Raw genomic sequence first — 12,979 nt, 5'->3', positions numbered from 1 at the left:
TACACTGTTTGATACGCGTTTTGCTAACCAAGTTATCGACTTCGGAGACTATAAGAAAATAACAAATTTTGGAAAATCTACCTGGAAGGATGATTTGATACTAGCTTTGTTCGAAGAGGGGTTAAAAACAATCAGAAACAATTATTTAAATTATAGTTCGAAATATTTTGTTTCGAACTAACTAAACTTGGCATTTAGATTACCTGGGAGCTTTTGTTTGTATATTGGTTTGATTTGGGTTATGTGAATTTATGATTATTGGTGATTTATGTACCGTTTTAAAGTTTTAATTAAGAACAGAAAAGGATTTAACTGAATGCATGCTTTTCTTCGTCAATTATCTTATATATTAAAAAAATTGATGATTTCCATTCCAAGTCCGTTCAGGCGTTCTACACAACCGATTTGCTTATTTTTTTTTTTTTTAATGAAAGGTATTGATGCACTGATCAGCCATAAACCATCGGATTTCATCTAATTTTCACCATTCTCAAGTTATACTCAAATGCGATTTCCCCCTGTACATTACTTATGGGAGTTTTTCACATACACACGTTCTATCCTCAATATCTCAGGTTGTAATATAGCTACAGAGTTTGTTTTGATTTAAGAACACTCACTGAAACACCCTCTTTCCTTTGAGTTTTCGACCACTTAAATCGGTTGAGTTGGAGAGGAGCTAGGCGCGGACATTCAATGTGGAGTTATGGATTTTTGTAGGTTTTTGGCAATTTTTCTACATTCAAAGATCTATATCTCAGGTTCCAATATAGCTACAGAGTTCGTTTTGATTTAAGAACACTCGCTGAAACACCCTCTTTCCTTTGAGTTTTCGACCACTTAAATCGGTTGAGTTGGAGAGGAGCTAGGCGCGGACATTCAATGTGGAGTTATGGATTTTTGTAGGTTTTTGGCAATTTTTCTACATTCAAAGATCTATATCTCAGGTTCCAATATAGCTACAGAGTTCGTTTTGATTTAAGAACACTCGCTGAAACACCCTCTTTCCTTTGAGTTTTCGACCACTTAAATCGGTTGAGTTGGAGAGGAGCTAGGCGCGGACATTCAATGTGGAGTTATGGATTTTTGTAGGTTTTTGGCAATTTTTCTACATTCAAAGATCTATATCTCAGGTTCTAATATAGCTACAGAGTCCGTTTTGGTTTAAGAACACTCGCTGAAACACCCTCTTTCTTTTGAGTTTTTGAATACTTAAATCGGTTGAGTTAGAGAGGAGATAGGCGCGGACATTCAATGTTAAGTTATGGATTTTTGTAGGTTTTTGGCAAAAAGAGGTCGAGATACCTACCCTGAATTGGCCCGGACCTCAACCCAATAGAGCATGTCTGGGACCATCTAGAATGGCAAATTCAGCAACATCTGGCACCAATAGTAACACTAGATGACCTTCAAAATGTTCTTTTTAAAACATACCACAAGGATACGCCCAGAACCTGTTTAGAAGCCTTCCAAGACGAATGGAAGCTGTAATTAGAGCGAGGGGCGGCAACTCACGCTATTAGAAATACATTGGGTAGTTTCAGTTTAAGCACCGTTCATTTTTTTCTATAAATATTTTGTACAATTTTTTCGATATTTTCTATGTTTTAATAAATCAAAATTTTTGTCCTCTGTAGATTAAACTGATATAAAATAAATGTTGCAAAAGGCGGTATCTATTGGTGTTTTAATTCGTAATAATAATAAAATTAGAAAAACAGGCGACACAATTAAAATATTTAAAAAATAAAAAAAAATATTTTCTTGGAAATCTTTAGATTGTGTTATTATTGTAGATAAAAATCTTTTGTATTTTATTTAATGTCAAATTAAATTAATCGGAAAACGAGTCTGTACGTGATTAAAATAAGAATAAGATAAAAGAATGCGAACTGATTTATCTCAACTCTAACGAACACGTCGTTTGTTAAAATGAGCCTCGGTACAAAGAAAAACATTAGACAAAAATCCGAAGAAAAATTGAGAAATCTTTGTGCCGAGGTTGAGTCGTTATAATGGTGTGAACGAGGCAGCTGGTCCCTTTCCTTGGGTTTTAGGAGCATCCGGTCTTCAAGCTATACACACTCTCAGACGCTCGTCTACAGATTTATTGTCGTTTCTCCATTACTACCCTTGGAGGGCATTATTATTGTTTCACTAAGTTTACAATTTCAGCTACGATGGATGTTTAAAGGAACACAGATTCTCTAGATTAACAGAAAGGTTTATTTTATAGAATATATTTAGTAGTTATTTGCACAATCCAGAGGATGAGCCACGCATAAACATTGGCGGCCACTGAAAATAACGTTTCAGTTAAATTCCACCAAAAGTTGAAGCTTTTTTTACTGATTTGAATTAATTTGGAAATGTACACAATAAATTTTGTAAAATCACGAAAATATGGCAGAAAATAATGACAATGCGTTACAAGGGTACAAGTTTCTACAGGGAAAATGTCGAAAAAATATTTTTTAATCAGCTTTGCTTTATAATAGTTTTTAGGACTGCTAAATTTTGATATCTGATAGTTGCATTTTAGGCTCTGGACCGTGCGTAACTTTTTATAAATATTAATTATTTTCGGAAACTTAATAATACGCCCATTCGCCACCAACTTACCTAGACACCTCTGTATGTATTACTACTTTGGTAACATAAACGTGATAAACCAATACTATTTTAAATATGGCGCCGATAAATGACGTCAACGTACTTGTCAATATATTTCATGTGTATGACGTGTTGCACAACTTCATTATTAACGAACAGAGAACAGGGTAAATTGCAGAATAGAAAAACACATTTTTGTAAAGACTTTTATGTTAATTTTACAATTTTGACATTATTAGTAAAACCATTGTTAAGTTAGTTGCTTAGTCAGCAGATTCCATCTCAACTGCATTAAGATATTTAATATTTGTTATTGAGCAGTTAAAGTCAAAGATTTGCCCTCTCTCTCACGGATTTTGCACTAAAGTTTTAAATTAATGATAATTAATAGTAAACTGCCATTTAAGGAAAATGAATAACTTTCAAAGTTCATAAAAACCATAGACAAATGAAACAATCCTGATCGGTTTTACCCGCCGCTCTACCAGGATCGTAACGTATGATTACGATCCGATTAACTCGATCAGTTTCCGAACATTCAAATCATGACCAAATCATAGTTTCTTTAGGAAACCATAATAAGATTATTTCAAATGATTTTATCTGAACGATATGTAAGAATAAGGGTTCAGATATGCTTAATTTCGAAGAATTCAATATCCTTCAAATTGATATTTGTTCGCAGTAAAATTTGTAGAAATCGTCACTGTATAATGGTTTGCATAATTTGATGGCTCTAAATTAAATTATTTTCGTATAATATGGTCAATTCTCGTGAAATTTTCAAACTCCTGTCCTAGCCTAACCGACTCAAGATATTTTTTTTAAAGAACATAATCAAGTGTAAAAATGTTGGCAATAACTTTGGGATTGTACGGGTATTTGTGAGGAATAAAAAATATATAGTACTGTTTGGAAATATAACTTATCTATTATAAATACAACAAACTTTCATAATTTCTCTGATTTTAGGATCATAAGTCATTTAATACTTGTCTCAATATTTATTCATTGAAAAATAATCCTCACAGTATTACCAACGGTCGATAAGTAGATATATTTTTACGACTTTGATAATACTCGCATTAGTTTTTCACAGTTGGTAGAACTTGTTCGGAATGGCGACTTGACTTCAAGTTTGTTAGAGTAACAGTTGTAATTTTTTAAATATTACAATTTATTCAATCATTCCATCTCAGTGAAGAATCAAAAAGGTAATTATAATATTTCAATTTTGTTGGCGTTGTTAAGTATGTTTTTAGGAGTAGAAAGCATAGCGAAAAGTTAGCTGGTAACGAAAGGTTATGTTTTGAGATTTCTTCAAGTTATAATTCCCTCACAGTCATTTCCTCATTGGGAATAAAAGTGAGTGGATCAAGAGTTATGAGGTAATGCCGTACATTTTTACTTATTAAAACTTTTTAATTACCCTTTTGCTTTATTCCACAATTTGAAAGTTAATATAACATAGTCGAATTTCAAATATATTTGAATAATAAATAATACGATTTAATAAAAAATAAATATAATCATTTCCTTACCTTACTCATCATTCCTTCACATTTATATCGTCAAAACTCTTTATTCTGGGGATGTTTTTCACTAATAGTAAGATAATTCGCCCAAATTTCAGAGCAAAGATGAATTAATTTTATTTTCATTAATTTATTGATAGAAAAATTCGAGATTTCATGAGAATTGCCCTTTAAGATCGTAATAAAAATGCCAACCTTTACTTTCGTTCTATTCCACCAACAGTTGAATAAATATCAATTTATTTTGAATGAATGATTTCTTTTATATTAATAATGGTTCTTTTTATCAAATATTTTATTTATTAGAATAGGGACGATCGTTGGAAAAAATTTGGGTAGAAATAAAAGAATTAAATAAATTTTCTATAATTTTATTGTGTTTTTATTTAAAATTGACATTTACTTGAAATAAACCATCGAAAAACAAAAATTTTAAACGTTTATTAAATAGGTACAAAAACTTCAACTAATATAAATAGAATAAAATGAATATCACTTCTTAAAACAATGTATTCTGGTGTCTTACTAGATTTTACAAAATATTTCATTTACATCCGACAAAGTTTTGGTTTCATCATTCGCAGTAGTGAGTTAAAGTCAATCTGGCAGTAATGTTCATAGATTGTAATTCTGTCAACAGTAATTTACAAGCATAAGGCATTGTTATACTGGATACTTGTCCTGAGCTTTTGCAACTATTACACCAACCGCAATATCCTAGTAAGCCGCATTTGTTGCACACATCAACTTCGCACTGATCACTGGATACCATCAAACGTTCTATCAACATCATACTAAAAAAAAAAAATAGAAACTCGGTGTTACATCGATTTATACAAAATATTTGAATTTGAATCAAATAAAACAAGACAATAAAGTGTATTTGAGTACCTAAAAGTTTGTTGTAGTTTATTCTGAAATTAAACATGATTTAATTGATTATTTTTTAATTAATTCAATGGAAGAAATAATAATTACCTAGCACCATAACCAATAAGACAATCTCGTTCCATTTCTCCCAATCTTAATCCTCCGTCTCTACTCCTACCTTCAGTTGGTTGTCTTGTTAACACAGCTCTCGGACCTCTTCCTCTATAACCCAAAAATAACATCAAATTCACATTCATTTCCGAAATTATCGACGATTTTATTACCTGCCGTGTATTTTATCTTGTACCATATGCTTCAATTTTTGATAATAAACTGGACCTGAGTATATATATGCTTCGAGAGGTTCACCTGTTATACCTGAATAAAAAATATCTTTTCCTTGATAGTTAAAACCGTGTTTGGCTAATTCTTCACTTACATCTGATACTTTTGATCCACCGAAAGCTGTACCGTAATGAAATTTACCTGAAAAAATTTTTCCAATGTGGTCTAATACTTGAAACTTTGAAAAATTTGACGATTACCTTCAACTAATCCCGCTTTTCCAGCCAACAATTCTATCAATTTTCCAACAGTCATTCTAGATGGAAAACCATGTGGATTCATAATAATATCAGGACATATACCGTATTCATTGAATGGCATATCTTCTTGTTCAACTACTAAACCTATAATAAAAACAAAATTTCTTATTTTACTTTCACTTCATTTTCTTGCTTTTCAAATAAATGTCTTTTTAATAAAGAACTAGTGGTGCTCAGCTTGATATCATATCATAACTTGTTTCATTTTCGCCAACTCTACATAAGAGATTCAGAATTCAGTATAACAGTTGTAATACTTGAAATTCATATGAGATTTGTTCCAACCTGCTAATCTAGATCGTTCTTGTAACTTACTTGCTATCAATCAAGTATCGAAATCCGGAAATGGTTCACAAACGATACTTAAATCAGTTGGAACACGTAATATCGTCACCGTTTTTTTTTATTAGGTTACATAACCTTTAAAGGGTTTTTTTAATCAATCATTTTCAAGGGAACATTCTATTCAATGAATTGAACATACCAACAACGCCTTTTTGACCATGTCTTGAACTAAATTTATCACCAATCTCAGGCCTCCTAGTTTGCCTTAAAAGTACCTTTAAAAGTGTAGCATCATCTTCATTTGTGGTGATCACCACTTTTTCTATATAACTAGGTTCCTCGTTCCTATAAGTAATAGTATTTTCTTTATATTCAACAGATGTATTGGTACTACCTGGTACAGTCGATATCGTAGGAACTGATTTGTTAATAAGAACCTTAAAAATGATAATATTTATAGAGAAATATAATTTTTTTTTTTTAGGTTATATTACTTTACCTGTCTATTTTTAACCAATTCCCCAGGAGCGACAATTCCATCATTATCCAAAGCAGTGTGTTTCCACATGGGCTGTCCGGTCACAGAATCCAACATGGGTCCTTGAATCCTATCGAAAGTTTGATTGGGATACCTCTTCAATATACACTTTGCATTTTTATAAACCAAACATCGACCGAAACCTCTATCGATAGAGGCTTTATTTAATATTAAAGCGTCTTCTATATCATAACCGCTGTAACTCATTACAGCTATAGTAGCGTTTTGACCTGCTGGTAGTTTATCGAAGTTTGTTAGTTCTATAGTTTTAGTTGTAACCATCGGTGCTTGCGGATAAACGAGATTATACAGAAGAGTATCCATACGGTTTTTTTGATTGTAACCAATCGTACCTAAAATATTCGATAAAATAATTGAAAAGGAAGGTCTACTGTCTACGATATTGTTCCGAGCTCATCCAGGACATGAACCGTTAAGCCAGTTATATTAAAATTTTTCTTATAACTTATTTACAGTGTGTGGTGTAAGAATCCGCAGATGTATGTAAATAAAGACTTACCCCAATCGGGAATACAGGGTACAAAATTAACTACATTTTCAGGATAACTGGATTATAATCACAATTAATACGATTTCTATCCACATTACTTCTATTATCTGAGAATAGTAGTAAACAATTTACGCTTTCCAATTATCAATTTTTAAATGTTTAACAATATTATGAACGTTATTTTGGTTTCTATTAACCTTGTCCTCGCGTCGGTTCAACTAAGTTCATATTGGCTTTTTATGACCATTTATCACCATTTATGATGAATCGTATTACATCTTACATTTTTACTGTTTTTCCCTCAATTTATTCAAAAAAATATAAATTATGGTGCTTATTTTTTTTTCTGCATTGGTTTTGGGAAAAAATTTGAGAATAAAAATTTATTTTATTTCAATTTCATATGAGCATATGACCTTCTGAATTTTGTCTGTAGTAATAACTCTGCATCTCATTGTTCTGCCTGCAAAATACCCAAACTCCTTCCAAAGGATGCTATTTTTCTGGGAGGCTTTTGCCGAAATGAGCCTATGGCTTGTTCACATACAATTCTCGTCTGCCAAGTGGTATTTGACAAAGGAAGTACCTATCAAAAAACCAATCTCAAGGGTGTTAGAAATATTCCCTGTCATCTGAAGAAGTTCCTCGAACTTTTAACTATGAATCTTTTAATCTTTAGCCACCTATTCAGTTTATTGTTGACATGGCATATTATGAGACGACAGTAGGACTTTAATCCAAAATATGGAGTCATTACCCCGTTTTAAAAGACTTACTGCTTCTTCATTGCCTGGTATACCTTGGTTACCTGCTTACAGTTACTTTGTTTCTGTTAGCCACTGCCTTTAGAGTTTGTATACACTCCCACGTTAGCTCAAACGTGCACTTAATAGCATTAAAGGCTTTCAAGGTCGCATGGCTATGGGAGAAAATTCCAACTTAATCGCGATCTTATCTAAACCAAAACGTTTCAATGGAAATCGGTTACTTACCCATGGCTTGTTTACCCATAGCACATTGGTACGTGTTTCTTGGGGATTGATTATGATGTGGATACGGAACTAAACCGGCGCAAACTCCAAGTAAAGTAAAAGCTGCTATTTCTAAATGCGTGGTTTGCATTGTAATATCTTTTTCATAACAAGCTACATAACTGTCATTTTCTTCGTTAACGTCCAAAAACTCGATGAGTCCTATATAAATATATATGAAAAAAAAATGATGAGGACTACTGATTGCAGTTAATTTACCGTTTTGCAAAAAATCTTCAAAACCCCTTATGCCTTTTTCCAATTCCATGATGTGTTTATCATTAACTAGAGGACGACCTTCGTTTACTATTATGTAGGGTCTACATAATCTTCCGCTATCTGAACTAATATAAACACATTTATGTAAATGACTAGGATAAATGGAAACATAACCAGATATATAACCATACCGACGACTCTTTCTAAAGACTTTGATTAATCTTTTATAATTTGTCGTAATTCCCAATATATTACCTGAAAAATTACACTATTTTAATATTTAAAACATTATTTTTATTAGCAACAAAAAACTTTAGTTTAAAAATATATTTTCAATCATTTTAATCAATAAATTCAAAGAGGATCTTTGGGAGCTAGGTGTGAAGAAGTGGAGATTCCGAGTGTTAGACCGTGATGACTGGAAGAATGTGGTGGACGAGTCAAATTCCTTTTGAGGGCCGTAGTGGTAGTAGTAGTGTGGTTTTCCTGGACTTCTTTGATGATGTTTTTTTTACTTCTCCTTTACAATTAGATCTGATTTTTTTGTTAGTATCTTTCTCTCTACAGGTATTTGTGTGTCCCGTATCATTGTAACTTCTTGTGTGTTTACTACTGGATCCAGGTTATGTTGGTTCTTTATATATATTCCAATGTAGTGTCACTCTAAATATGCTCGTGTAATTTGTGGCAATGGCTTGATCTTGACACGCCTTAATAAGTGCTTCAGTTTAGGTCTTGAGTTTCGCTGTTTCAACCTCTTAATAAATTTTGTTCCTGGTTCTACTGGGCTGTTCTCTTTTAAAGGTTCTTCTTATACCTCGTCTTCTTCTTCTACAATGATGGAATATCTATATTGAAAATTATGTATCCTTCAACTTTCATAATAAAATTTCTATAACTACCTAAAATCACCTATTACAAATCTTTCAAATTCGAATATAATAGCTTAATGTTATTGATCCCACCTATGTTTATGATATTAAAATTTAAGCTCACCATTGAGAAAAACCATGTACGATGAAGGGGCGTGAATTCCAGAGCTAGCTACCATGTTAATACATCTTACTCCTGCACTTTTTGCCAATTTAATAAGGGGGTGTTCATTGATTTCAGTAGTTATGTGTGTCATAAGGGCCAGATTCTTGACAAGACCACAAGCCTATTAAAATTTAATAGATAAGTACAAATCTAAACCATCTAGCATAAAAAAAATTTACTTCTCCTTCAGGAGTGTCACTAGGACATAACATTCCCCACTGACTTGGTTGGAGAGATCTCGGTCCTGATACTTTCCTAGTTTTTTCAAATTGAGAATTGACCCTAGTCATCATTCCTAACGCTGAAATATAACTAAGCCTTGATAAAACTTGTGTAACACCCAATCTTTCCATTCTGAATCGTTTTATAGTCCAATTACCCTAGAAACAAAATAAATTATCTCTCTATAAACTTCTATAGTAAAAAAAGCTTTTTAGAGAGGTTTCTATCCAAACACTCCTGAACACATTTGTTTGTTGCCAGCAACTATATCAGAATAGTGAAAGCTTGCATTTTGGTTCAAAAGTGCCCAATACAGCTCCTTGCAGTGGCATCGAATCATTTGTATACTAGAGATACATTTCGAGCTTGTGGAACATTTTTTTTTAACCATGCATTACCACTTTGAATGGGACGCCTATGTTCACCATACTGTGCATTTGGTCTATTGGTTTGTCACTGCTTTCAAGCTTTATTACTTATAGAATCCTAAATCAGATTTGTCAGATTGCCAAGCTTCAATTTTACTGTCTGGATTAGCCAGTGGACATCGCTAAATGACTCTTTTTTCAGCATAAGATGAAGAGGAGGTAGATTTAGTAACACCTCTAAGGCTGTGGTGAGAGAGTTTGACATTGCTCCTGTAATACCCAGATATATTGGCCATCTTGTTCAGTTTTTACTGAGCTGTTGTTTTTGACCAGCAAACAAGCGCTTTGTATGTGATAATGGGTTTCATGACTGTTTGGTATACCTAGTATACCATCTTAGGCATTAGTCCCCATGTCTTGCTAATAAGCTTGCGAAAAGTACACATAACCACAGTGGCTTTTAAGATTACCTTGCCTAGGTTTGATCCAGGATAACTCCTAGATATTTTGTTATTGGATAGCTTATTTGTTTCACTTTTATTTTACCAATGTTTCTAGTATTTTCCTTCGACTTCAATATTTCATGGTTTGTTATTTTATTTTATTATTACTTTTTGATCGTATTGATGCCCTTTTAATCTACCTTCTAAATACTGAGATGTCTGTCCTACGTTAGCAGCATTACTTCTTTTGTTTTGGGGTGTTTTACATTTTAGGTTGTTGGAGTATTTGGATAATAGTGCAATTTGATCACTAATATAAATGCTGTACTTACTGTTGAGATAGCAAATACCAAACAGCTTGTTATCAAATCAGATCTCATATATTTTACCACATCAAACTGAGTGGCTCTAATTTTTGGAATAGTTTTTTCTGCAATTGCTTTCAATTCCCAGTTGAATCTTTTGAAAACATCTTCAAACATTAGAGAAATAAGAGAACCAGCTAATTCTAACCTCTTATTTCCATAGTAGTCCCTATCGTCTAAAAGTAGATTATCACTTTGAGCATCAATTACCTTTTTGACCTAAAAATATGTACACAATTGAAAAAACAAGTACAAAAATAATAGTTATCTACATAAATACATATTTTCGGTAAACTATAAACTTCTTACCATAATTCCTAAATAAATGGCTTTTAATCTAAAGTTATATTCCTTAACAGGCACATGAGCAAGAACTGTAGTTGCTAATAAATCTCTGGCTTCATCTGCTGGTGTCTTCAACTTGGAAGCAGCAGTAACATATCGTTTAACAACTAATTTTGTTCCTAAATAAGCTAATGCAGAATCTTGAGAATAAATTTTTAAATTGTGGCATTCTTCTAAAGTTGGAATCAACTTATGAACATCTTTTATTCCTATTAAATTACATATCTCCTCATCATTTATTATATTTAGAGCTTTAAATACCACAGAAATCAGAATAGGCTAGAAAATAAATTTTTATCATATATTTGGTATGCCATTGATAACTTTTTAGTAGTTTTCACAAATTTATGAAGATAATTCATCACAATAAAACATTTATCTTTAATAATATTCAAATCATCTATACTCTTACATCAGAAAAAGTATTATGACCCATAAAATATTTATTTCCTTTGACGAAAACATTAGTTCTTGACTTTTTTTCGTGAGTAGAACTAGTAACTTGACATTGTACACCATATTTTCCTTCTTCAACAAGCATTCTATTTTTAGTTAACTGTTCTTGAATGAGAATAACTTTTTCTTGACCTTTAACTACAAAATAACCACCGGGATCCAGTGGACATTCATTCATTTTAGCTAATTCATATTCGGATTTACCACTAAGAACACAATTTGAGGATTTCAACATTATAGGCATTCTAAAACAATTTATAATAGTATTACATACCAATTTGTAAGTTATATTTATGATTTACCTTCCTATTAACAGTCCAGTCTTTGATACTCGTTGAGTACCTCTAGTATACTCTATATCTACTGTTATAGGAGCCGAGTAAGTCATGTCTCTCAGTCTACATTCATGTGGGGTAGTAGGTTTACTTATATTAAAACCTTCATCCACATCGGGTGACCCTACTTGAACATTGGTATACCTGTTTATCAAAATAAATGTAATAAAAATAGAACAATTACATATTTCACTGAACGTACTTTATATAAAACAGAGGATCGGCATCACAAACTACCTTATTGTTAGCTTCAACTATTTTTTTAATTTCAACTGCAATAAAGTAATTAAAAGAATCTATATGTTGTTTTACCAAACCTCTAATTTTTAGAAAAGCAGGTACTAGTTTCCATTTTTCCTGAAATAATAATGCGAATTATTGAATATACTTATTATAAGAACATCATAATCGAGATAGAAAATAATATATCTCATAATCAATTCAATAACATGTTAAAAATTCACATACTTCGATATCCTTAATCGGTTTTTTATAGAATTTTGGATCTCCAAATAAATCTTCATCTATACAATTAGTCATATTTTCATTATTTAAAAATTAAATGCTCAACAAAAAAATAACCTTTTTAAACACAACGTTTGATGGCCAAAATTTTCTTCTGTTTTAAATAGATCAGTGTCGCAAACAACATAAGCAAAGGCCCCTACATTAAACAAGTTTTTGGTTAATATATATATATATATATATATATATATATATATATATATATATATATATATATATATATATATATATATATATATATATATATATATATATATATATATATATATATATATACATATATATATATATATATATATATATATATATATACATATATATATTATATATATATATATTAGGGATTATAGTATAGGAATGGAGTGGATATAATAAGTTTAAAAAAAAAGATTCTTATTAATAGAAATATCATATACATGTTAGTAAACAATATAGGTTCATATTTATGTATAACCATGTTCATTTAGTGCTAGTCGTACTATTGAACATAAATGAGAAGATTAACTAAAAAAGTATATAGATTCTACTTATGTACAGACATTTATGGTCAGGTTCATAGATATGTATAGGCTCGTTCGTTTAGCGCCATTCCTAATGAAAAACATAAATGACAAGTACAGTGTTCATCTACAGGTACAATCAATATGGTAATGAACAGAATAACCAAGAGTAACC

At 31.5% G+C, this 12,979-nt stretch overlaps 1 protein-coding gene and 1 long non-coding RNA gene across 2 annotated transcripts; one reads left to right on the top strand and one right to left on the bottom strand.

The window, feature by feature from the left end:
- The first annotated feature begins 3,708 nt into the window (after positions 1-3,708).
- On the top strand, positions 3,709-6,529 carry LOC130441332 (uncharacterized). Its single transcript, XR_008909606.1, has 3 exons — positions 3,709-3,827; positions 3,876-4,001; positions 6,393-6,529. It is a non-coding gene; the product is annotated as an uncharacterized LOC130441332 (long non-coding RNA).
- On the bottom strand, positions 4,504-12,420 carry LOC130441331 (DNA-directed RNA polymerase III subunit RPC2). The gene is made up of 16 exons (XM_056774955.1): positions 12,248-12,420; positions 11,982-12,136; positions 11,747-11,923; positions 11,401-11,689; positions 10,953-11,267; positions 10,611-10,862; positions 9,425-9,625; positions 9,204-9,366; positions 8,208-8,462; positions 7,950-8,150; positions 6,408-6,799; positions 6,108-6,345; positions 5,564-5,707; positions 5,303-5,504; positions 5,127-5,240; positions 4,504-4,942 (listed from the first exon to the last, which is right to left on the bottom strand). The coding sequence occupies exons 1-16, from the start codon at positions 12,317-12,319 to the stop codon at positions 4,723-4,725; spliced, it is 3,390 nt and encodes a 1,129-aa protein (XP_056630933.1). The 5' UTR covers positions 12,320-12,420; the 3' UTR covers positions 4,504-4,722.
- Between the last annotated feature and the right edge of the window lie 559 nt (positions 12,421-12,979).

Source organism: Diorhabda sublineata, chromosome 3, assembly GCF_026230105.1.
Source record: "Diorhabda sublineata isolate icDioSubl1.1 chromosome 3, icDioSubl1.1, whole genome shotgun sequence".
NCBI lineage: Eukaryota > Metazoa > Arthropoda > Insecta > Coleoptera > Chrysomelidae > Diorhabda > Diorhabda sublineata.
This window is presented reverse-complemented; position numbering and strand designations above follow the sequence as displayed.

Coding starts and splice junctions, on each gene's coding strand:
- LOC130441331 (XM_056774955.1), bottom strand. CDS start 12,319: ATGACTAATTGTATAGATGAAGATTTATTTGGAGATCCAAAATTCTAT. Junction 8,463..9,203: donor GTACATGGTTTTTCTCAATG/GTGAGCTTAAAT, acceptor GTAATTTTTCAG/GTAATATATTGGGAATTACG. Junction 5,241..5,302: donor CAAGATAAAATACACGGCAG/GTAATAAAATCG, acceptor TTTGGGTTATAG/AGGAAGAGGTCCGAGAGCTG.